This window comes from Mastigoproctus giganteus, chromosome 13 (genome assembly GCF_048544385.1).
Source record: "Mastigoproctus giganteus isolate SK-2022 chromosome 13, ASM4854438v1, whole genome shotgun sequence".
NCBI classification, from domain to species: Eukaryota; Metazoa; Arthropoda; class Arachnida; order Uropygi; family Thelyphonidae; genus Mastigoproctus; species Mastigoproctus giganteus.
In genome coordinates, this window is record NC_143587.1 from 80,807,077 (window position 1) to 80,834,051 (window position 26,975).

A 26,975-nucleotide genomic window follows, 5' to 3' on the forward strand; every position below is an offset into this window, starting at 1 on the left:
AGACACTGTAATTCGCAAAACTTAAGCCTTTCTTCGTAAGAGCACCCCTTTGTCTCATTCACCAATCTAGTTGCCCTTCTCTGTACTCGTTCCAGCAGCTCTACATCCTTCTTGAAATGAGGCCTCCAGGCCTGTATACAGTACTCTAGGTGTGGCCTGACCATTGCTTTATACAAGGGAATAATCACCTCCTTATCCCTGCTAGAAAAATTCCTATATATCATTGACAATACACCATGAGCTACTCTTGCAGCCCGTCTGCACTGCTCAGAGAACTTCATATCTGCCTGCACAACCACCCCCAGGTCCCTTTCATTCTCTACCACTGTCAGTGTAGTACCACAGAGTTGATATGTTGCTCTGGGGTTGCTGTTTCCCATATGTAGTACTTTACATTTGTCAATGTTAAACTTCATTTGCCACCTCTCAGCCCATCTGCTCAACCTTTCCAAATCCTGTTGCAGTAGCATAGTGTCAGTAGTGTCCTTGACAACCCTACTGACACTATGCTACTGCAACAGGATTTGGAGTTTTATATTGGGATTTGAAATTAAAAGTTGTAAATCTTTCGTTTCATCAGTTATAAAAATCAGAGTCATGTTTTAGAATAGGTTACAACCAGTTATGAAAAGCTGAGTGTTAAAGTAATCTCAGTTTCATACTTGTGTTATCTTTCTGGACAGAAAATATATTTGGCTAGCTTTGCATTTTGCACCAAACACGCTTGATCTTTTTCTCACAAACAACCCGTCTAAGTACACGGTCGAAGTGAGTGGTGCTTCATGTACCAAATCTGTTTTGCTATATAGTGCACTATTTCTACGTAAGGGCAGAGTCTGGCACTATAGCATTCAGGAGACTAGGTATTCAATATGTAGAATGGACTGCAGATGAATGTCTTATGGAGATATGACATTAATACAGTTCCAACAGGATTATTGGGTCCAGATTAGAAAGAGAAAATTTATATTTGCTTGTGCATAGGAAGTCACATATGGCTGCCTGGAAGTGGGTTGTTTGGTTTAGTGAATTGGGTGTCCAACTGCATCATGCAGACAGATGGGTGTGGCATATTCAGGTCACAAAACTTTGCTGCATAAAGGAGACAGTGCAGTGCAGTGCCCAGAAATTGTTTGGATGAGAGATCCCCTACCTCTGGTGTCTATTGATCAGTAGACTTGTATAAATCCTTCATTTCTAATTACATTTGCCCATTTATGGTGACAGTCTTAGTAGATCCAGGATTCTTTCTTCTTATCCGGCTGATTTTGTTGGACTTGTTCGAAAAGCATTTCAACTACACTGCTCAACAAAATTAACAGAACAAAATGTTTTTCATAAATATTTTGAGCATTGTCACCAAAGGTGAATATTTGATGTAATAGGCATTCTGGTATGCAAATTTCAACTATCCAATATCATATCTCCAACATCACAGAAAGGGACACTTCTTGTGTGGAGCGGAATAATGATCAACAGCTGCAACCCTCTTCATGTGGAGGATCCTCAAACCCTATGTGTAACTTTTTTGGGGCCCAGATTTTCTTTTCATACATGACAGTGCTGTGCCACGCCACTGCACATAGAGCTCGAGTGGCAGAGGAATATCTTGAAACTGAAGATATCCAACAACTGCCATGGCCAGCACAATTACTAAACTTTAATCTGATCAAACCTGTGGGACACCCTTGGGCGTCACATTGCATGCCAACACCTCAGTCACTTGGTGACCTAAGGTCTGTGTAGGTGGAAGAATGGGATTTGTTGCCACAGAATCTTATAGACACTCTTGTATCAAGCATGGTTCACTGCTTTCAGGCTTCTTTAGCCATTGGAGGGGATCATATGCTGTACTGATGTCATGGGACTGTATTTTCAAACATCTTGTATCGACATTTTGTAATGTGACCTTTTTGGTAATTCTTATACAACTCCTATAAATGTCTGAAGTTTCTTGCTATCTCCTCATTTCATTGTTATTCTATGGCAGGGTTGGCCAACGAGTTGATTGCGATCTACCAGTCGATTGCAGATTTAATTTTGGTTGATCACGATGAATTTTAAATATACAGTCATCCCTCGATTTGTGCACCTTGTGCAATGAAATGTTTGAGATTGTAGATCATGGCACATTTTGAAGGAAAAAAGTAGATCGCATCACAAATTAAGTTGGCTACTCCTGTTCTATGGTATACCACATTTCATTGCAAGCTATGAGTTACACTGTTTTCTGTTAATTTTGTTGAGCAGTGTTTTTCACTGACTTTTGGTTGTTAAAAGTTGAATGTGTCATGGAAAGAACTGTTCAGTGCCTGGATCCATACCATGGATCCATACCTGACAACTGTGGGATGCATTTTGGTCAGCATGTTTCACCATACCTGGGCATCTTCAAGTACTTTGTGAAGATATGCTGTGCTATATCCAGACCTGCTTATCCAATTACTAGGTAGGTGTTCCAAATGCAAAGCTGTCACATTATATAATACAACTTGCCTGTGAAAGCTTTTGCTAGTTTTTAAGTAGGAGCAAAAAAAAAAAAATTCTTATTCAATTTTATTTCATGTGTTTTAATTGCTTTCTCCCCCCCTTTTTTTTTAGGAACATACCATCATTAAAGAAGAGAGAACCTTGCTTGAAAATTTTGCTTTGGTGGAAAAGGATGAAAGGGAATTTTTCTCAGCTCTTTCTTTAGCAGTAAAAGAAAGCCATGATAAAGAGCGTGTGCAAAGTGATAAGACAAAATATTGGTCAGTTATTGGATCTGTATGTGGTGCACTAATAGGAATTTTAGGAACAAGTTTAAATAACTGGTTGAGAATGAGGGATTTAAGGAGACTAGTTGGTGATGCATCCCATCAAAAGGAAACTCAAATTCTAGCCACAGAACTTGCTAATATAGTTCATGTGCAAAATAATTATGTTGAAGATTTTGTAAATAACTTACAGGACGTTGTAGGTCAGTTGAAAGAAAACAGAAACATTATACATAAACCAAAGTCAGAAGGTGTAACTTTACCTACTAAAATCCATGATTCAAGGACAAATGAAATATTTTTAGCTCTCAAAAAGCAAGATAAAAAATTGTTTGAGGAATTTAGAGAAATCAGAGCAATCCTTGAAAAAAAACAGAGTAATGATAATGTTTTTCATGGTGTTTGTGTGGAGAAATTGATAAAAGAAGCAGAGGATAATATACAGGCCAAAATGAAACTTCATTCTATAGCTACAGTATCATCACTGTGCATTGCAATAGCAATTACAGTTGCTTGTCTAACTTCCTTTTTGCACGGTTCCTGATTTTATATTTAATGTTAGAAAAAAAAAATTGTGTTTATTTATATGCAATATATTCTACTTTATTTTGGTGAAGCAGTACTAATTTGTTTGAAAATATATTTTTCCCACAAGACTATACAGTTGAACCTAATAATCAGCAAAACTACGACTTAGCTTTTTTTATTTTTTTCCATTAAGCATTCTGTTGATTGGATTTAGGCTAGATCATCTTTCCATCCTATGTTTATCCCTATTATATATCCACTAATTAGTAGATTGTACTTAATATTTTTTCTGTCCTCACTTTTAACATTTTATGTTATTTTCCTTAATGTTTTCATTTCTGTAGTCTCATTTGTTTGTTTTGTTTTTGTACCTCTTGTCTCACCTGCATCTATTATTATTGTCTTACTGTAATTATATATATTTTAACAATGCAGATTAATGTTCCAAAATTATATTATTTAATCCTCTCTCTTGAGTTATTCCTAAACTATTTATTTGTTCTTAGATAGTTAAATGGCATTGTTACTTTTGTCATTTTCCTTTCTGATTTACACCTCAGTGATTCTTTTGCTATTGTTAGGTAGTTTGTTTTCCCTATGGATATTTACCCTTTTTCTTACTAAAGTTACTACATCATCTGCATAGATTATTATATTCTAATTCCTTTATTTACTTCAGTAAGTAATTTGTCTATATTAGGTTAAAGAGAGTAGAACCCAGCAGGTCTCCTTGCCTTATTCTTTAGTTTTCTATATTGGGGGTTTGAAATGGTGAAACCAGTGTTTAGTCACCAGAGCAAAGTTTCCTTCAACCCATACACAGTATAGTAAGTACTTTAAGTTTGATATTTTTTTTTGGGGTCTTCATTTAAAAAAAAATTCTTCTGCATTTCCATGATCTGTGTAATTACTTGTATTTACTGTTGAGAAACTTTTCACAGCTGTAAGATTTCCAGTTTAAACGCTTTTGGTAAAACCCATTGGTTTATTATGTCCTATTATCTGCTTCATCATAAATATTACATCTGTGCATTTTCTATTTTTTCTAAATCTGTTTATCACTTAATTTCATAATTTTATTTTATTTCTCTGATATTACTTTTGTATACAGCTTCGGTGACACTTGGTTACCTCCTTTTTTTATATATTGATGATGTTTTTATTATTATGATAATCACTTGGTATGTTCTTTTCTTTAAAAATTTGCTTAATATTTCTATTAATCTTATAATTAACTTTTCTCCTCTATAGTTTATTTTATCTGTACCTGCAATTTTTTTTTATATTTCTTCCACATTTAATTTGTGTTTTCTTCATTAATGTTATTTTTTTTGTTTTCTAATTGCTACCCTTTCACTTGTAAATATTTTGGGTTGACTTATTTTTTGACTTATATTTTGGGTAATGCTTAAGAACTTTCCCAAGACAAACATTTTTAAAAGTTACTGTTCAGAGCATCTGGTAAGATGCTCTGAACAGTAACTTTTAAAAATGTTTGGGAAAGTTTAAAAATGTTTGTCTTGGGAAAGTTCTTAAGCATTAAACATGAAATCTATTGCAGCAATTATACAATTACAGAAAAAATTCTCTTTAGTTTTTTAAGCAGCATGTTTTTTGAATTTCAATAAAATTTGCACTATGAACAGATTACACAGTCTGCTAAAAATCAGATTCCATAATATGTCTCATTAGTTAACCTTTTGAAAAATGGAGCTACAGCCAAAAACTATATCATATAAACTCATAAATTTGAAATGTGAGCAGGTTTTTTTTTTTTTTTCTTTTTTGCTAGTAATTATGTTGGTAGCTTTGTTAATACATGGATTTTTAGATTATGGGCTTCTCATATCTAAATTTTTATAAGGAGCTCAAAGGATACTACATTATGGGACATATTTGAATGAAATGTGTGAAAAGGGACATGCATCAGAGTTTGTCAGTGAATCATCCAGTTGTATCATGGCTTGAATTTGATCTGTTTTAGTAACCTTAATGAGAATTTCATGTGGTCATATATAATTTGCAGCGGGTGGTTGGGATTTGTGCATTAAAAAAATAATGATAATAATATATATGTATATACAAAGGGTACTAGGAAAGTTTTGCAATACAGCTTTGTTTATTTAATTTTTTCAAAGTAATTTCCTCTACATTCAATACACCTCTCCATCCTCCGAAACCAATCTTTAAACCAGTTCTGCCAAGTTTCACTAGAGAGTAAAGCACACTTGTTGTCCCAAGCCCGTAGAAGGTCCTCATCACTGGAAAACCGCCTCCCTTTTAGCTTCATTTTCACATGCGGGAACAGTGCAAAGTCGCAGGGAGCAAGGTCTGGACTGTAGGGAGGGTGCTCGAGAAGTTTCAGTCCTGTCGTGGTCAAATATTCGGTGCAGGCTTTGGCGCGGTGAGCTGGAGCATTATCGTGATGGAGTTGTTTTTTTTTTTTTTATAAAAACCCCAAACACGAAAGGTATCAAAACCTATAGTACTTAGTACCGTGAATGGGTTAAAGGAGAAGTATGGGGGGAGGGGGATGCCGGAAACTTTGCTCTAGAGACTAAACATGGGTTTCACCACTTCAAGCCTCCAATAAGCAAAGTGGTGGTATTTCACCGGTTGATGAAAGTCATCTACCACCTATTAAATTAAGAAAAACATAAAATCAAAAGAAGTGCACCCAGCTGATACAGATGAACAGTGCACTCTTGAGTCAGTTTGGTGTGACATAAGCACTGCGAAAGCAAAAATAAGAGTAGGAGTTCTGTTATAGGCCTAATGAGTACAATGAACAATTGTACAGAGAAATAGTGGGCTAGTACCAGGTGTCCATTCTTGACTTTGGCCGCAGGTTCTTCATAGATCCAATGACTTTAGGCAGGCATTGTTCAGTATACCACTTAGCTGTGACTGTCTTCTGCGTGTCCAAAACGACACGTTCCACAATTCCACTCGATTTGAAAAATACAGCTATCATTTTCTTCTTTACAGATCGGGATTTTCTGACAATTACGGGTGTGTTGTCATCATCAAAGACCCAAACTTTGTTTTGAGCCTTGGTTGGCAGATCGAAATAGTACAGCCAAGTCTCGTCACCTGTCACGATGTTGTTCACATACCGAGATTGTCCCTTATCAAACTTTTTTAACCTCTCCCGGCACCAAGTCACACGTCGTATCATCTGCTCTTCAAGTGCAAATGATCTTGCGTGCAAATGATTTCTTCACGTGCAAATGATCTTGCAGAATTGAACGAATTGCTGGTGCATTTAGGCCCAAAGTATCCTCTATCTGTTGGTAGGTCACTCGCCTGTTTTCGTCAAGCATTTTCCTCACAGCAGTAACGTTTTCCTCCGTAACTGACGTTCGTGGCCTTCCCGGCCTCTCAGAATCCTCCAGAGTGAAATTTCCCCTTTGGAATTCTCTATACCACCTGAATATCGTACGATGTGGACAATCATCATCTAGTGCAAGAGTCATTTCTTCTAAGCACTGGTCTATGGTTAAACCATGCACGAAATTATACCGCAAAACTGTCCTTATCTCATTTTGTGACCACGATGCCATCATAAGCACTTTACACTCTCACTACTAATGAATAACTGAGCCCATCGACTTGACGCGGCGGCTACTATGCATGTATGAACATGTCTCAACATGCAGCAACAAGCAGCTTCCTGTGATTCATTGTTGCATCATATTGCAAAACTTTCCTAGTACCCTTTGTATATATGAAGAGAGGAAAAAATATATAATAAGGAAACAAAGAGAGGGAGATAGATAAGTAATTATAAAATCAATAAATTAATTATTTATCTTCTATCTCCCTCTTATCACTCTGTCTTCCTTATTTTATAAATATATATTTTTATCTCACTTTATTGCCCATGTTCTGCTTAGGTTTAGCATTTGCTGCCTTTGACTGCACTAGACTACATTTCCATTTTTTACCTTATTTCCAATATCTTGTTATTCTATTCAACATATAAGCTGTATTTATGAGGTTTTATTGTATTTATACATGGTGATTCCAAGAGGTCTGGCCAAAGTTGTAAAATTTTACTCACCAAAATAATGAAAAATAAAAAGGGTTCAAACCAACACAGGAACTAGAATGCCGCATTTCCAAATTACAGTTATGTTGCTGCATTTAGTGGTGATATTGTCAGCAGTACTATTCAACAGAATTTTATTTCATCTCAGTATATATTCTCAACATGGACATGAATTTGCACAGCCATACATTAAATGCTCCTGCATTTAATATATGGCTGTGCAAATGTTTGTCAAAGAAGCCAGGCATTTCTGCCAGGAAGCATTTCCAGAGTGTCCAACAGTAAAACACATGAAGCATTTGTCTATGAACAGCTCAAGAAGCTCAGTGACAGATGGCAGCATTTTGCAGGCAGTCTTGAGTCTACTCTTAACGTCTATAGCTAATGATTTTCCAGTATGCATTGCATTCTGGCAGTACTGCACATGTTGCATTCTACCAGTGGTGGTGTTGTTGTTATTTGGTTTTTAGGAGCATTAGCAACTAAGGCCATATTGCTCTGGGGATATGTGGTGGTCATTCCCTGACCTTTCCACATTCTCCGTATTTGGTGGTCACGGGCTCAAACCCTGGTCTAATCAAAAAGTGTGTACTATGCACTGCTGCGCCTGGCTACGGAGGGGCCACCAGTGGTGTGTGCAGCACTATGTCAATCCTCCTGTCATTTCCTTGATTATCTTTTCACACAAGGTCCAGTTTACCAGTGATCATCAGCACCTGTGGGCAAAGGACAATCCCAATGGGTCCATTCAATCTTGACATCAGCAGCAATTTGCCATAACTTTTGGACTGGTATCAATGGGGACTATTTGATTTAAGCTCCAGTCTATTCAGTTCCATTTATCAATGGTGATTGTACCCTGCACATGTTTGAAAATCAATGTAGATATGTGACACTTGTATCGCTACTCATTTTGAACACCTGTTGTGGCATAGAAGCCACAAATGTCTTATCCTTTACAACAGCAATTTTTGGGATTACCACCAAGAGTAGCAACATGGCTGTAATTCGGAAAGGATGCATTTTTGGACCTATGTTTATACAAATTTGTTTCATAATTTTGTTGAGTAGAACTTGCTCTCTAACTTTGACTAGACCTTTAGGAATTACCCTGTGCAGAAAAGTTTTGTAAAAATTATTGGTGTCAACATCTTGCTTGTAGTGTATTTTAATATATATATTTTTAAAGCCTAATGAAATTATTGTATAATCATGTGTGGACTAAGAGGTGTCTACCTAATTTTATAAAAAAATGTTGAACTGTTCTCTAGTCTACTTTAAAAATCTAACTAGATTTTTAAAGTACTTTTTAATTAGAATAAAGTTTTTTAATTTCATGTACAATATTTGTAGATAAGCTGAGTGATAAGGCTATCAGTGTATGTACACTGATTCACATCAGTGCAAGTCTTAAATGATTAAATTATTTATGCAAAGCAATTAAGAGAAACTTTTCACTCAGTTCTGAGAGTTTTACTTTGTCAGACAGTTTGCATCAGAAACATTGAACTCTTTAACTAGGTATACTAGGAACGTAGATGCTTTTCTATTAATCTAAACAATCCATTTATACATTAAGCATGTTATTGGAAAATATGTTTTATAAAGAAATGCTAATCTGAATCATGTTGCTGCATTAGAATGAATAATTAGGTCTATGCTTTCACAACCTCTTCTTTTGCCTAGCACAGTGGTTATCATAATAATAGTATTTGCCATATATGTGGCTTCCTAGCCACAGGCTTATGCTGCACTGACAAAACACAAGTAGATAAGAAAATGCATAATATATGTTTCCCTACTGGCAGAAGTAACTTCAAACTCAGCAAAAGCTCTTTTTGTCATAAGAAGCATGACCTCTCCACCCCTTCTATCTTCCCTAAATACATTATACATACCATAGTGGAACTTGTCATCACCAATTTCTGGGTGGCACCATGTGTCTGTTAATGCTATTGTATCAGCATTAGTTGTCCTAATCAGGAGTTCAAATTCAGCTGTTTTATTTACACTGCTCCTGACATTACTGAAGACACAGTTGAGACTAAGTAATCTTCTATAGTTTACTACCCTGACACACCCCTTGAAGTTATTCAAGCTTGCTTCCTCTAGCTTTAGCTTCCCACTCATTTGAAACACCACTACCCTCCAGTATCTCTTGCTAATATCTTGTTTGTTGCCACAACAAACAAGAACTCCTCTTGAGATGTGTGCAAGGTTAATGATTAAGCCAAATCTTCATATAAATGCATGTTTATATTACTGTCATCTCTCAAACTAGCAATTTTCCTAAACCCTTAATGTATCCTAAATGATAATGGCAAAAACCCCTGAACTACCTTTGTCCAATTGAATCCCACCTCTGCAAAATAGATTCCTTTTACCTACAAGTACAAGCCATGTTGATAAAAAGATTTCCCCACAAAAGTTTTGCATAGTTCAAGTGTTGAGTTAATCTGCAAGGCTTTCAGCATATAATTCCATCATGTGCAGACACCTGCACATTCTGACCTAAAGTGGCATTATTTTAGCATGGTCCTATGCTATTCCAACAGAATGGCAGATTATGTTCAATATCATTAATCCCCACATGAATAATAGTCTCTTTACTCCCTTAAATTCTGACAATACCATCATGTTGCCCATTTGTCTAACATTGTCACCTAATAAAACAATCTTGAAGGAGAGCACAGTATACCCTTGACTATTTTCTTCTGAAACCCAGAAGAAAACCTTGATTATTTCTTCTGAAATAAAACAATCTTGAAGGAGAGCACAGTATACCCTTGACTATTTTCTTCTGAAACCCAAATCCGGAGTGCATCACAGCAGGTCACGAGGTATTTGAATCCCTGACGAGCTCCCAACTACCCGTTTCTTCATTAACTCAAATTCTAGTAATGTGCCAAATTTTAAATAAGACTGGTGCTATCTTACATCAGGAACATAGAAAGGAATTGCTAGTCCAGCTTTATTTGTCTGCTAGATTGACCTCAGAACACATGTCACAGGGAATACCAGCCATGAACTCGTGATAGCAGAAATACTTGCAGCCCTTTCTGGCTGAGTCATTGATACCCAAGGACAAAGTATTGAGGTGTACCTTGTAACAGTTACAGGGATAAATAAAGACTGTTTCTCTCTGTGTGTGGAGTAATATAACAATGATATAGGTGATTAATAGTAATTGAAAATTAAGTTAGAATTTAGCTTTAACTCAAATTTTTAGTCAATTTTTATATAATATACATACAATCCTAACAATTATATACAAACCATACAACAGTATTTGTTCCAGTTTACAGAGGCTGTGGCACCTCCGTAGCCAGGTGGGAAGGAGCAGCAGTGCATAGCACACGCTTCTTGATTAGACCGGGGTTCGAGCCTGTCACCACCAAATATGGAGGATGCGGAAAGGTCAGGGAATGACCACCGCATATTCCCGGAGCAATTGGCCTTAGTTGCTAATGCTCCTAAAAACCAAATAACAACAACAGAGGCTGTGGGGAGGGGGGATTATCACCCTCACTCCTGGATCATCTTCTGGTATGTTAAAGCTTTTTTTTTTTTTTTGCTTAATTATGATTTTTCATTCCTATAATTGCAATGCATATATACAGTACTTCATTCCTGTTCTCAGAATTTCTTACAGTGTGTGTGTACAAGTACAGTACGGGAATGACTAATAAAATATTGCTGCTACCATAACCCTGATATGCTAAAATTACAAAAAGAATGAAGAAAAATAGTTTTTTTTTCAATTAATTAGTTATAATCAGTAGATTTCCTTTTTTTTTGGTAGATTTACTAGTACTGCTGTGTTTTTCTCTTAGTTGGCATCATGATAATGGTCAAAATGAGATTTTCTGTAAAGAACTTCACAGGGTTAAGCAGAAACACAGTACTATTGCTTCACGTGAGCTCACATTTTACTAAAGCACATTTCTGGAGGTCACTCATGAAACAAAATCAATTTCTGGTTTATTGAGCTTTTCTGTTAATGCAATCTATTATAAACAGGTAGTAAACTCTGTTATTGCATTTGTGATAATACAACAGGATTGAATAGAATTTTACTTAGCAATTTACACTTGATTTACTTTTTACAAATCTCTTATACAACCTTGTAAGACTTGTTATACTAGCAGCATTCTGACATCAACAAAAAGCTGCTGGTGTAATGAATTAAATACATAATACTAATTGATAATTAGTATTAGCAATAGCCACATGGTGCAAAGAAGCTTATGCTGCACCAGCTAAAAAAAAAAAAAAAAATAATAATAATAAGAGAAAAAGAAATGACAACCAATACGTTTCCCTCCTCCCATAGGCAATTATCCAGCTGACCTTTGAATTTCCCCAAACTGTTAGCCTCTACTACCCACGTAGGTAACTTATTCCAGTAATTTATAACTTGCTGGCTAAAATAAAATTTCCTGCAATCCGATCTAGGCATCTCTCCCTGTAACTTGAAATTATGTCCCCTACTTCTAGAAACATTTATAACCGTGAAAATTTCATCCTCCTCATTCATTTTACTTATGCCTCTCAGAGCCTTAAACACCTCTATCAAGTCTCCTCTGAGGTGCCTAGTTTCCAAGCTGGTGCAGCTCACATATTCAAAGTCTTTCCTCATACGGACGCGGTACCTCCGTAGCCAGGTGGGCAGGAGCAGCAGTGCCTAGCACATGCTTCTTGATTAGACCGGGGTTCGAACCCGTGTCCGCCAAATACGGAGGATGCGGAAAGGTCAGGGAATGACCACTGCATATCCCTGGAGCAATATGGGCCTTAGTTGCTAATGTTCCAAAAAACAACAAAACAAATCATATGGATGCCCCTTTCAAGAAGCATAATGTCTTTTTTTAGGTGTGGTCGGCATACTTGAACACAGTATTCCAATCGTGGTCTAACAATAGCCTTATATAATGGGATTATGACATCCTTATCTCTACTAGCAATTGTTCGATAAATTGTCGATAGAGCACCATGGGCCTTACATCATCTGCAAATTTAGTCATCATGCCCTCTATCCCTTCATTGATGTCATTTATGAAAATCAAAAACAACAGTTGTCCTAATACTGATCCTTGGCGAACCTCACTTCTTACATCAACTCAATCTGAGGAATAACCATTTATCACAACCCTCTGCCTCCTGCCCCGAAGCCATACATCTACGGATTTTCCCTGTGATTCCAACGTGTTCCAGCTTATACTCAAATGCTTTGCTGAAATCCAAATAAACAATATCAAAATTATTCCCCAAGTCCAGCTCTTGAGTGACCCTGTCACAATAGCTAACAAGATTAGTTAAACATGATTTTTCCCTTTAGAAAACCATGCTGAGTATCCTTCAGAATTCCATTAATATCTAACTGATCCTGATTTCCACCCTTGATCATTGTCTCCATGATTTTCCCTACTACTGAAGTTAGACTAACTGGCTGGTAATTTCACACTTCACTCTCAGAACCGCCCTTATGTATTGGGGATACATTGGCACTTTTCCAGTCCAATGGAATCATTCCCAAGTCCAATGATACTCTCATAATTAACCATCAACCCCAGAAGCCTTACTGGCCTGTAGGCTCGAATGCTACAGATCAAACCCATATGTGAAATTTTTATAAAACAAGTAGGATGAATAATTTAGTATTTGAAGTAAAGATCAGCCTCTTATCACAGACTGATATGCACCATAGATGAGAAAATATCTTCACTATTGAAAAAAAAAAAAAAAAAAAAATTGAATCATCCAAATAATAAAAGTAGAGGAGAGGTGGTTGATGGAGAGAAGTGATGCTTTGGTGAATGCTGACAGTGTCACAGAACTTCATTTCTGTGTCACTAGTTGAAGCTGATGCAAAAAAGTGCACCTTACAGACATTTTAGGGAAGATTGTAAAGCCCATTTAATCAGATGTTTCTTCTGATTAGCTGAGAAATGGCAATTGAAGTTACAAATGCAAGATACTGCAAATCCCAGAGTAACTTATCAACTGTGTGGCACTACACTCTGGGTGTACTTGTACTTTTTTTGTTGGCACATCGGCTTCTATGGCCATAATGCACCTCTCAAAGTTTTTGCATTTTACTCTGATCCAAGCCCGGGATTCGAACCCGCGACCTTTGGGTTGTCAGGCAGGCACTTTACCCACCTGGCTAGCCCGGTCATTGCACTTGTACAGTCAGATACGAAATTCTCTGAACAATGTAGACAGGCTGCCTGGACAGCTCCTGGGATTTTGTCAATGATATACAGAATCTGTTAGCAGGGATAAGGAGGCGATTACCCCCTTTGCACAAGGCCACATCTTGAATACTGTATACAGGTCTGAAGGCCTTATTTTAGGAAGGATGTAGGCTGGAATGGGTACAGAGAAGGGCAACCAGATTGGTTGCAGCTTCTGGAGACTATACACCTGTTGGGAGATCTGATTGAGGTGTTTAAGGCCTTGAATGGGTTGAGTAAGCTAAATGTTATGGCATTCTTTCTCTTGCTGTGACTTTCACATGAGCGGGCATAAATTCAAGTTGAGGAAGGATGGCTGCAGGATAGATGTGCAGAAGTTTGCATTCAGCCTGCAGGTGGTTAATTGTTGTGAAAGTGGGTGGTTTGAATAAATTCAATGGAAGAACTAGACAAATTCTTGGAGGGTATGGATGGTTGAAGTGTGTAGTGTTTTTTTTTTTTTTTGTTGATGTTTTGCATCATTTGCCCTTACTACTACTAGTACAATTAGATTGCTTCTTTTTTTTTTTTTAATACTCTAAGCTATTTTACCCAACACTAACTTATTTATGAGAATTAAATGACTAGAAAATCAAATAGTACTACATATAAAGCAGCTTCAAGTTAGTTGGAGTATGTCTAAATATATGAGGCTGAGAGTCAGAAAATAGGTAGTGGCAATCACCATAAAATTAAGTAGTATGTTAAAGCTTAATTTCTATGGTCACAATTTGTGTATGCCATACAGGTAAGTATATAGTTAATTTGATTCCTAAAAGTAGTCAAATGAGATGGTTCTTTAAGTGGTGGGTGTTTTCGTGAGAGAAAGAATTGTTACATGGCCTTAGATAAGCTGGCTGATACCTAGGACACTGGGCATTTAATGAGCTTGAGTTTTTAAATTGGTTATTCTGTGCCCAGATTTCCCAAATGTCAAAAAATAAAAAAGAAATAGTTCAGTTTTTAAACTATATTGTCACAGTTAAGTTAATGGTAGCTTTACCATTAAAAAGTAGAAGCAGTGTGATTCATTACTATCAAAAAAGATGTCTACTAAAAAAAAAAAAAAAAAAGCTAGTGAAAGGTTCGACATGCAAATATTAGATTGCAAATGAAAGTTGTTACATGGCAGTAACTGGTTATTTTCCATAATTTATTCTATGTTTCTGAATACAGTAGAGCACCGAAAATCCGAACATCAATAATCCAAATGAGCCAGCATTTATTTTTTTTATGCTGGTGCCATAAAATAATTGCAGTAAGCGCTGGCTATTGTGATCACATTTGGAAATTGAATTTTGATTCTATTAAACGGCAATTCTAATAAGCGGAAATCAGAGGAATATTATCCACAGCCTATAAAAATGAAGATATTCACACAAATTTATACTTTTCTTTTAAATTATTGCAATTAACAAAATTAAATTATACATGGAAATCAGAAGAATATTATCCACAGGTTAGCAAAATAAAAATAAATTTACACTTACACATACATAGCTTAATATACATACAGTACTAACTAAACATAACACTGTAATCTAATATTTCTGTTCACTGACTTTTTTTTTTGGGTTGTAAAATCTAAAACGGTAAAAATAAAATAAGCATCAATCAATAACAAAGAACACAGAATGCATAAATTATAAGTAACAGATACACACAAGTGAGATATGGAATAAAATGTTTATGATGTTTAGATATATGAATGAAGAGATTCTGAACATTTACAGTTTTATTTTACCATAATGAAGTTACGATCTTCATCTTGCAAAAGGAAGCAGAAATTTTTTAACAATTAAATGAAAGAGCAAGATTTTAAACAAACTTTCAAAGAGAGAAAGTGGATTTTCATTTTACGAGGTTGGAAAGTCAACCATAACAGAAATTAAAAACAAGGAAAATATTTTAAGAAGTTTGCATCAAAACATTATTCAGGTGACGGTGCAAAAAAAAAAAAAAAAAAAAAAAAAGAGAGAAAATTTATGATAACAACAACGAACAGCCCTTGAAGACGTTGTTGGGTTTTGGCAGCATCAGCAACTAAGGCCACATTGCTCCATGTATATTGTCTGTGGTCGATTTTCTGTTTGCTAGACAAAAAAACGTGAGTTTTGAGGAGAAATACCATGCTATCCTTGCCTGAGACTGACTAACTCAGCCATGTTGTGAAAAAGGCCCATAAAAATTCCTTCCATCGTTGATGGGACTCAAACTCAGGTCTTTTACACCCAGGGTAGAAAGAACGGTGATTCTACCAACTGTGCTACCCATGAGGGCTAGGTACGAGCAACAAACTGAATATTGCTGAAAAGAGAGAGATCTGCTGCAAAGAAACGAAGTTTCTTTGCAGCAGATCTCTCTCTTTTTTATTTTATTTTCGTTAAAGGCCTATACATTTGTGTTATTGTGACCGAAAGTTCCATTTGTTTTGTTACCTATGAATAAAAATATGTAAGTAAAATATGACCCCTTAGTGTTTTTATTTCTAAACTTACTAAACCTTTTTTTTTTTTTTTTAATCTCCAGAACTGTGTTTTTGATAAGTTTGGAAGTCCAAACTACCCCCAGTCTCAGTTAGTTTGGATTAACAATGCTCTACTGCACTGTGATAAATTTGTGCAGCTGTTGGACATTGATGGCATGAATAATAAAATAAGAAGCTATCAGACAACAAAATCAACAAAAATAATCTTTTTATAATTAATAGAAATTGATTTGTATAAGAATAGCAACTAAACACAATTTTTTTGTTACATAGTATATATGTAAGCAAAGTATTTATTGTGCCTATCTGTTTATGAGTGAGCACTGTGTGTGTATATTTTAAATTATAATTGTATTAATATTTATACAATATATTATAACACACTTTACATGGAATTCACAAAAGAATGTAAAAATAGTTATTTATATACAACATATTGTCAGTAATACTGGTCATAATTTTTTTAATAAATGATTAAAAACCTTTTTTATTAAAGTTAAAGCTGTGCCATTGATTTCTTTAATTAACCCCTTTATTAGCGAGTTTGCCTAATGTATTTGTGGACACAGTTAAGTTTTCCACTTAATGGCTTTGTGGAGTGAATTATTTTCATGGAATATTTAATGTTTACATAAATGCTTTTAAATACAGTGGATGCCATTTGTTGTGATCACTGTGGGACTCAACTAAACTGATACAATAATGAAAGAAACAAGAAGCAGCTGTTCAGCATTGTTTATTGATGCTGAGTGGAAATGTGTACATAAAAAGGTGGAAGTGGAACAGAAAGAAAACATTAAAATTAATCAGTACAAAATACTTTGATTGTCCACTATTTCTTCAAGAAAGACATCAATAAAAATGAAACTGGCATAACGTTTCTGGAAATTTATATAAACTATTAAAAACAGAGAATATATTAAAATCAAGAATTAGAAAAGGATTAATGGTTTGTTTGTCAGTGAGATTTCTAGGAGTACAGGTACTTTCTTTCAAGAGTAACGACACTGACAGCGATACACACTGTACAAAGTAAAATCAATAACAAGCCACACAACATATCAGAGTTCAAGGACAAATTGGATATGTAAGTGTAAACCATGAAAAGGAAAAAATAACATAAGCACAATAAGTGACATGCACTGTTAATTTTTTTATTATTTTGACAATTTTGAAAAAAAAATAGTGAAATAATTGTATAAAAAATTGCATTAATAAACATTAAAAAATGGAGTAGGGGGAAACCTCATGGATCACTTCAATTTCATCAACTTCTACATCTGAATTCCACACAATTTCAAAAAACTGACTGATAGATTCAATCTCCTTATCTTCAATTTTAAAAGCTGTTTTACACTGCATTTTTTATTATATGAAAACACAAGAGATGACAGCACTGGAAGGTTTCAAAACAACATGTACATTAATGAACACATTATTTAAAATCTATATGAAACAACTTTGGAAAATGTAAATTTATATAATATTTATTCTGAAAAGGGTTAATCTGTTTATAGCTATTACTATCAGTCATAATATTTCCCTTGTCATGGAGAGGATTAAAATTCATATGGAGAAACTGAGATAAATATATAAGCTAGGTGATAAAGTGTTGGAGGAGGGATCTTTCTACTGTATTTTAGTTGTACGATCATTTGAACTTTCACTTTAAGTTCCTGTGGGCCAGCTATTGGATGTATGAGGCGAAGAGAACCTGAAATAAAATTTAAAAAAATTCTTATAAAAGTTAAGTTTACTCCACAGTTGATTATTGAAGTGGGCATAATATGGCATATATTTCAGCACAATACCAGTGTACTGTGGAATTTGCTTCTTTTTACAAAAGTATAACAATTGTATTTACAATTCCAAATAAAATGTTAATAGGTATGATAGAAGGAAACTATGAAACACCAATAACTTTTTAATTTTCCAGAAGGGATGATGCAGAACTGGGTATTGTATGGATATCACCAGATGTGGTTAACCACTTGGTGAGGAGTCCTTCAGTGATAAAGAATAAAAATTTGAAATTTAAATGCACACAGTAGAAAGGAGGTAACATACAATAAATGTCCAAAAATATACATAAAAAACTCAGATCACCAAGCAGCCATCTTAGTTAGTGTCAATGGATAATTGTCTGAATATTTCCATTAACTAGTTACGGAGAGTGGATAATAAAATAAATTTTCTGTTTATACTCCGGCACGACAACCAAGTCAGTAGAGTTTACAATAAATCGTCAATACAAATAATTATCGTATTTAGTAGTCGTGGGCTTGAATCCCGGTCCACTCAAGGAATGCGTGCTATGCACTCTCGCTCCTGACCACTGGGCTACATCAGGCCTAATGATCATCTGAAGATTTCCATATTTGTAGTTAAATGTGGTTTCCATAGCCGAGTGGTAGTAAATTTTCTTTAAGTAGACCAGGGTTCAAGTCCCTGTGATAAATTTGTGCAGCTGTTGGACATTGATGGCATGATCATCCAGTGCGGGATCGATCTGCCAACCCTCACTGGACGAGTGTGGCAGATTATGGTCCATTTGTCCTCAACATGAACTGTCGAGGAGGCTTCCATCCTGCAGTGAATTGATAATGGCTACAGTTTACCCCTTTTTATATATATATATATATGGAAATATTTGGAAAATTTAATTGTATTTTATACCATTTAAACTAAGCTAAAGCTTTTAAGACTTTTTTTTTCTCAAACATTTGTAATTTACAATATCCCCACCCCACCCCAGAAAGGGGATAAAATATGTTTGATATTCATTCCTATTTTAGTATCATCTCTTTTCACAGATTAAAAAGTTATCAATGTTTAATGCAGAAAATTTTATGAAATGGTCTCCTTCCATCATAATTTTACTTTACAAAATCATGATGGAAGGGTTATTGACAAATACTGAGAGGTTTACTGGAAACTAGTCAAATTCTGCATTGAAATTAATTATTATAGAAATAATACTTAATATTTTCAAAGTTATGCAAGATGTAAAAGAAAGTATTTTCCTAAGTGACTGTATAGTGGGGTTTTACCATTTGTTTTAAGAAGTGTAAAAATGGCTGAACAGTGTGTAAGAACTTTCAGAAAATGTAGAAGAAATGCTAATGAAACATTAGAGGAGAGATCTAAGGGACTAAAACGAGACTCTACGACTACGAAGACGGACAGAAAACATTGAAGAAAGAGAAGCAAGGTTGGAAATGAGAAGAGGGGCAAAATGCTGTAGGACTAATTAAATAGAAGTACTGGATGCGAATAATCAACAAGCTGTAATTAATGTGGAAGAGCATGACATAGGAAATATGTGTTACAACTGAGTATTGCAATGCAAGATATTGGGGACATGAGTTAAACACAGTGAATAAATATACTAAATGCTGTCATGTTGAAAAGGTTTCACTTAACCTACTGTCTGAGGCACCCATTACGAGAGCTGCTTACAGGGGATACATGTCAAGCAAATAACTACATAGAACATATACGAGAGTACAACGGCATTTGCATCAATGGGCACAGATTAAATCACCGCCTGGAAATGGTCCATACTGTTTTAGAATACACTGTCAGATTTACCATTTGGTCTCACCGCTATATCCAAACGAGGCAAATAAGCCAGGATATGGACAACTTTATATTTTCGATTCTCCTGAAGCAACAACAAAATGGCTTGAAAAACAATCAAACCAAGGGTGTATGGCTGAAGTAATGCAACAATTGGACGAGATGGTTAAGAGACAATATAATGCACCTACATCCAAAACACCTGCTAATAGAGACATATGCATATATCCCACAGGTGACTGCTGTAGAATTATATCACCGCTAAACAAGAATGGTGAAGACTGAAGGATCTAGATTAAACTATTTACGCCATAATCAGAAAGATGGTGTATGTTATGCCGGTTACATCTAGTATATAATATTAATCCACTTGTAGTACCACTGTACTCTTTAGTACAGTGATCTTTAATCATGTTATTTGTTTATGTCAGGATTAAAGTAAGAATGATCAGGCTATAGTTAAAGGTATAGAAAAGCAATTTATCATTTATGGTTGGAATGTTTTTCGTTAAATTTATTTTGTTACCAAGAAAAATGGGTAATGCAAGCTCTTGACATCAAAAACTAAGTGGTGCATGAGAAAAACAAAATTTGTAATGGAGAACCGAAAGACACAAAAATTTCAACAGTGGGTTCTCTTGGATTCAGCATGGGAAATAATTTCTCATTGCCAAACTCAACTTTATTGTTACTAACATGTTGATATTACTAAGTAGTGCCCTCAAGTTACGCACTACCCATTAGGATTGGTAGCAAGAAACTTAATCATCTAGAAGGAAGGAAAATACTGAGAAAAACCTTGGAGGGCCTTAGTATCTCCTGGCAGTTTGCTAAGGCCTTTGGTGCACTTACTTCACAGATACAAACAAAAATGTTTTTCCGTCCAACTTCCTTGGTTCCCAGCCTGATCCTTATCCACTGGCACTCTTGGTTTTAATTCTTTCAATTTGCACACCTACTAAAAGAAATACATCTGCTTGCATGGCATTTTGCATTTTATTATGATTTAGATAACATCCCTTAGTATGGCTTGAAATTTTTTGGGCTATGTATATTTTTTTTCACTCATCATATCAGCTTTAAATCATTTAGTTCTAATACATTCGGACCGCTCTTTGACGAACTGCCATATAGCAAATTGTTTTTGATTTCCCCTTGGTCATTACATTGAAAATATTTCCGTATAATGAAAATTTCCATATAACGAACTGATTTCGAGAGAGAGAATATTCTTGAAGGTGGTGATGACCTAGGGCCCCTCGAAACAGTTCAGTGCCTGGGTATGCATTGTTCACATTCTGACCTGTAGGCAACAGAGTTGATGCTGTTGAAAGCATGAATTAAGAGCTAAAATATTCTACAATTTAGTGGGCCCTAAAACCTATACAATCACCTCTAGTGTATTGAGAGGTCGTGCCGGCCATCTGCTATCTATGTGTCCACAGCCATTGGCAAAGATTACAGCAAATTTCTGATGTGGACATTGGCTCTGGTCAACCTATTTTCTACTATAAGCACCCTATTAGAGAATTAAGAAAAGAGTGATTTTCCTTTATCCTGGAAATTCATCTGTTTCGCAGAAATAAGTCATCCATACTTTCACTAAATTTCACCTGTCTCTGTTTACATGGTATGTACAAGTGGTCCCTAAATCAGTTTTGTTTTAGCCACTGTGCAAGTAATTTTACAACTTCTAAGAGGAAATCCTTGAGTGTAGTGGAAAAAATAGAAGTGCTTAATAGTGTAGCTCAGGGCATTAAAAAAAAAAAAAAAGAAATAAATCACTTTAAAATTTGGTATCTCTTCCAGTAGTGTGTCGACTATTCTGAAAAACCTTGTTTCAATCCTCAAACTGTTTGAGGAAATGGGACCGAGTCAGAAGGTGCGAAATTATGCCTGTATGTAGATGAAGCCGTTTTTAAGTGGGTGAAGTTGATTTGAGACCAAAACATGCCGACATCAGGACCATTAATACAAGGTACAGGCTATGGATTGCGCATCTTTTCTGGGTCATGAAACATTTCAAACCAGTTCTGGTTGGCTGGACAAATTTAAAAAGTGCCATGGCTTACTTGAAACAGTTATTTCTGGCCAAAGTGGAGTTGTATTCAAAGAAGACTACCTATTGGAAAGAAACAGTTTTGGAAAAAATTTTGGTGGATTACAAGACCAAAAGACATATTCAAGTTGATGAAACAGGTCTATTTTTTAAATGTTTGCCAAACAAGACACTGACTTTTAAAGGTGATAAATGCTTAGATGGTAAAAATAGTAAGCAGGGAATTGTAGTCTTGGTTGGTACAAATATGGCTGGTTATGAAAAACTGAAGCTTTTGGTAATAGGCAAAAGGAAACAACCCTGATATTTCAAAGGAGCAGTCATTACAGTTGGACTACAACAAAAAAAGCTTGGATGACAAGTGAAATTTTTTAACAATGGATTTTAAATTGCGATAGAAAGATCATGAAAGAAAACAGAAAAATTGCACGATTGTCGACAACTGCCATGTAATAACTGTTGGTAATTTTGAAACTTAAGTGTGAAGCTTGTTTCCTTTCCTCCGAATACCTCATCTAAACTGCAGCCAATGAACCGAGGCATTATCAAGAATTTGAAAATGTACTACTGAAGGCACATACCAAAAAAAAATAATACTGAGAATAGAAACCAACCTATAGATTCTGTTATTGATTTGTGGATGTGCATATCAGAGTTGGCAAAAGTGTAGAGTCAAGATGTGATGAAAACAATAACTGTTTCTCAAAAGTAGGTTTTGCTAAAATTAATGGCAATGCAAGAGATGAATGACTACAAGATATTGAGCAATCTTGGGAAGAACTCCAAGCGAGAGGTTTGATCAATGAGAAATTGTTCTTGACGAATTTTTAGGAGTTTATAATGATGTCACAGGAGCTGAATCTTTGAGTGACAATAACAACGATGAGTTAGATGAAAATGAATGCAAAGAGGGCAATATTAATTAAACCTTCCAAACATGAAATGTTGGCAGCATTTGAAACTTTGCATCGAGGCAAAGTTTCATCGAGGCAAAGTGTGAAGAAAATGGGCCAGAATTTGAGTGTTTAAACAAATACAAACATTTTTATGAACAATGTATTTTATCAGATCAGTTAACAAAATTATTCTTGTAGGGATGAAATCCTTTATTCCTCATTCTACCACGAACTCTTGTCCTTCAACAAACGTGCTAGTGTTGTTCAAGGTTAGACAGCATATCACGAGTGGCTTATATCTAAAATGTTCATTTTCATTTACTCTTGCACTGAAGCTCACAACAGTTGTAAACAAGTTATAAATATTCCAAACTATTTTTAAATGGCTAAGAGTAGGAAACATTTATGTGAATAAAGGTTCTATACACAGAGACAGTGAGGCCATTTTTATACTTGCCTACTCCATTTCCTCTTAGGATGTCAAAATATCCTCTTTCATTTCCTTCTAGAATATTATAACTGCTCTCAAAATGTACTCTTCTTGTTCTCATGATGGCTCGCATCGTTGTCAGAATAAGTGGAGATGGCAACTGACGAATTGTTGGCAAGGCAATAAACTGATATGCAATTGTCTGAGTATTATTTAAAATGCATGGAACATCATCAGGCTCACAATGCTTCTTACACAAAACTGTTGGTGCTTTGTTAGTAGGACTAAATTTAAAGAAAAAAATATATAAGAAATTTATTTTTTTTGCAATTTAAAAACCTAAGCTGCATAAAATTAATTATAGTACTCTTAAAATTCTCCAGATTTTAGAGAGGTATACCTATGATTGAGCAATTTGAAGAAGCACATTTCAGTGATTATTAAGCATTAACAACTGAATTTATTTAAATCTGTAAACATTTATAATTACAAAAATTTATTGCTATGTAAATCAGTAGTTCAATTTATTAGATAAAAACAAAAGACAATAAATGGAGTTGCAACAAATGTCATGTGCTGCAATTTCAATTTTAAATGCATGCCTAGTACAGCATCAGACAGAATATAAATGATTGTGCTTCAAAATAAAAAAAATAATTACTTAAGGGATAATTACAATGAGATAGGTGCAATATCAATTTACATGACAATTTTGATAGTTGCCTTGTGGAATTATTCAGTCAATTTCTTGCATAATAAAGATTGCCTGTATTAGAGAACTGCCAAATAATGTGAACTTGTGACCATCACAAAAAAAAAAAAAAATTGAAGCCATTTCCACTATAGCAGAGGGAAAATCAACAGGCGGGATAAAAAAAAAACTGGTTGATAAATCTATCTTTGTTTGTGTGCATCAGTAAGTTGCTGTCTGTGGAAGATATTTAATGAGCATAGAATTTGCAAGTTTTCTTTATAGACTTTGCAAGAGCAGTTCATGCGAGTTATACGGTTTACTGAATACAAGACAATATTAATAGAGCTTGAAGAACTGGGAGGATGGGAAGAATTTAAATTGGAGGCCCATCAAGCTCTCAGTTACCTACATCAACACCAGAGCTTGCACTTGATCATCAGGCATCACAATGGCAACCCATATAGCAGAATGCACTGATCCCACAGGAGGTAGTTGTTGGTGGCTCTACTGTCAGGGAAATGGGAAATAGCGTAAAAAGTATAGGTGGAATAGGACCAGGATATGTCTGCCAGGGACAAAAGCTGATTATGTTGTACAACATATACCATCTTTTAAGGACACAAAAGGTGATATTGTTGTGCATGTTGGCATTAATTTTGTAATATCTGATGATTTTGTAATAACTGATATTAGGAAAGTGGAGAAGAAATTGTTGAAGATAAACATAAAAAAGGCACCCGGTGTGGATGGGATCTATCCAGTTATATTAAAGGAGGCAGCAAAGAAAGTAAACAAACCCCCTATCCATAATTATGAGAGCTTCCTTGGACTCAGGGGAGGTACCCATGGACTGGAGATGTGACCCCAATTCACAAAGGAGGATCAAAGGGCGACTCAAGTAATTATAGATCTGTTAGTTTAACTTCTGTTCCAGAAAAATTAATGGAGGCACTGGTTAAAGAAGCATTGCAGGATCATCTAGACAAGACTTCAGTTTTAGCTCGGACACAGCATGGTTTTGTTAAGGGAAAGTCTTGCCTGACCAATTTGATTGGATACTATGATGTGGTCACAAAGCAACTGGTTGCAGGGAATAGCTTTGATATCATATATTTGGATCTTAGAAAGGCTTTTGATACTGTTGCACATGGAAGACTGCTGCACAAATTGGAGCAGTGTGGCATTGGACGCAAATTGTTGCTATGGATAAAGAGGGATGGTTGAGTGGGAGAAGACAGAGTGGTAATCAATGGACACTGCTCATTGTGGACTAATGTTATTAGTGGAGTCCCTCAGGGCTCAGTGTTGGGTCCATTGTTGTTTCCTGTATTTATAAATGATATTGATGATGGTATATCAAGCTTAATGTTCAAGTTTGCAGATGATACAAAGGTTGGCAGCATTGTTAAGGACACTAATGACAGTACACTGCTGCAACAGGATCTAGAAAAGTTGAGCAGATGGGCTGAGAGCTGGCAAATGAAGCTTAACGTTGACAAATGTAAAGTACTACATATGGGAAGCAGTAACCCCAGAGTAATGTATGAACTCTGTGGTACTACACTGACAAGTAAGGTATGTTCGTGTCAAACAGCACCTGGGATTTCTTCCAACTCCGCGTGTGTTTTGCTGTATCGAGGACAGTACACTGTCAAGCCTGAGACTTGAAAGTGTGTGGGCCGTGTCTGTGCAGTGTGATATGTTGTGCCCATTGTTTGACCGGCTTATTGGCCGCCAGGCCCCTAGTGGGGCCTGATGTTGCCCATACCCTGCCACGTGTATCCAGTATCACAACAAATTGCTCTGGCAGGTCCTGCCACCTAGTTTCCTGGGATTTCAGTGGCTAGGCCCTTAAAAAAAAAAAAAAAAAAAAATTTACGCATTTGACATTGGTGCTTAATGGGATTGCTGTTTGGGGTTGAACATTAAAGAGATGTGTTAAAGGCCTAATAGTTCGGGCAAAATTTTGATGTTATTAAATTTAGACGTGAGGCTATACGCTAGATAAAAGCTAATATCTAGCGTATAGATATACGCTAGATATTAGCTAGTAATAGTGTTAGTGTTTGGTAATAGTGTTTGTTTGTCTTAGAGATTTAGACGAAACCGGTGGAATTTAGACGTTGATTAGAATTTGGCGACATTGTTAAGGGTGTACCTTGGTCGATTTAGTGAGGGGGGAGACTGAAGACTGGGGGGAAAACAGAAGAATAGGGATGATAGAGTAGGCATCCCCAAAGAGGTCAGTGGAGACGAGCCCCACCAGGCGAAGTATGGGGGGTAGGCAGGGAGGAGAGGAGAGGAGAGGAGACAGAGATCCGTCTCTCCCCCCTGCCTGGGGATGGGGTTTTAAAGGAACCAGGTTAGAGTAACCAGTTCAGATTGCCAATGGTGTGTTGGCAGCAAAGCCGCAGAATGTCTTCGTCAGTGTCATGTCCAAGCAGTGTCAAATCAGGTATGAAGGTTAAGCTGCCCATCCCGCTGCGGGGGGATGGGATATGTTAGCTGGCAGTGGGGAACCCACCTGGTGAGGGAGTAGGGGAGAGACACATTTATTTCATTCATAATTTGCATTCTCACTCTACTTGCATTTTTTTTTTTTTTTTTTTTTGCAGGCCAGGGGAGAATGCAGTGATGGTGTTTATGTGGTTAGTAAATGTTTGTTAGTACAGTATATGTACAGTAATGTAAGTTATTTTTAACTTTGTATTCTTTCGGCCAATTACATTTGCTCTTCCACTCATTCCCATTCACTCTCTCTTTCCCTCATGCTAGGTCACTCTTTCTTTCACCAAAACTGCCATTTATTCCCTTTTACTATAATTCCTAGTTCACTCAGTGCCCAGCCTATTCATTCTATCTTTCATTTTCATTCATTCATTCATTCTTCTTTCATTCTACATTGGATCCCCTTGCTACTAGCTTACTGATATTTTTCAGTTAATCTGCTTCCCTGGCTGCCTGTAGATCTCCCTCCCCTGCATGGTTACTTATTTGGTGTGGGGCCCTAGGTTCCTACACATGGCAGGGTAGTCCTGGGGAGTTTTGTTATATCAGGTTTCTGTCAGGGTGCAGAATACTGCTATATATTAGTCTTTCATATATTTTCCTAGTACAAGGAGTAGGGCTATTGGTCTATATGATTTTTGAGATCAGTAGGGAGTTTTTCAGGGTTTTTGAGAATTAATCTTAACACAGCTTGTTTCCATATTTTTGGGAATATACCTTCTGTCATACAGTTATTATATAGTGCTATTA

The 26,975-nt window shown here is 35.9% G+C and overlaps 2 protein-coding genes across 2 annotated transcripts in view; one reads left to right on the plus strand and one right to left on the minus strand.

The window, feature by feature from the left end:
• LOC150076216 (mitochondrial potassium channel-like) overlaps positions 1 to 3,300 on the plus strand; it is a 55,834-nt gene extending 52,534 nt beyond the window's left edge. Inside the window, exon 3 of the mRNA XM_090387648.1 lies at positions 2,602 to 3,300. Coding sequence (XP_090243774.1) covers positions 2,602 to 3,300 — 699 coding nt within the window. The remainder of the gene's footprint in view (positions 1 to 2,601) is intronic.
• A 14,261-nt stretch (positions 3,301 to 17,561) lies between these two features.
• The window catches only part of LOC150076217 (uncharacterized), a 385,004-nt gene continuing 375,590 nt past the window's right edge, over positions 17,562 to 26,975 (minus strand). Inside the window, exons 19-20 of the mRNA XM_090388025.1 lie at positions 23,051 to 23,307; positions 17,562 to 17,773 (exon numbers count right to left, since the gene is read on the minus strand). Of these exons, the coding sequence (XP_090244151.1) occupies positions 17,619 to 17,773; positions 23,051 to 23,307 (412 nt within the window). The 3' untranslated portion in view covers positions 17,562 to 17,618. The remainder of the gene's footprint in view (positions 17,774 to 23,050; positions 23,308 to 26,975) is intronic.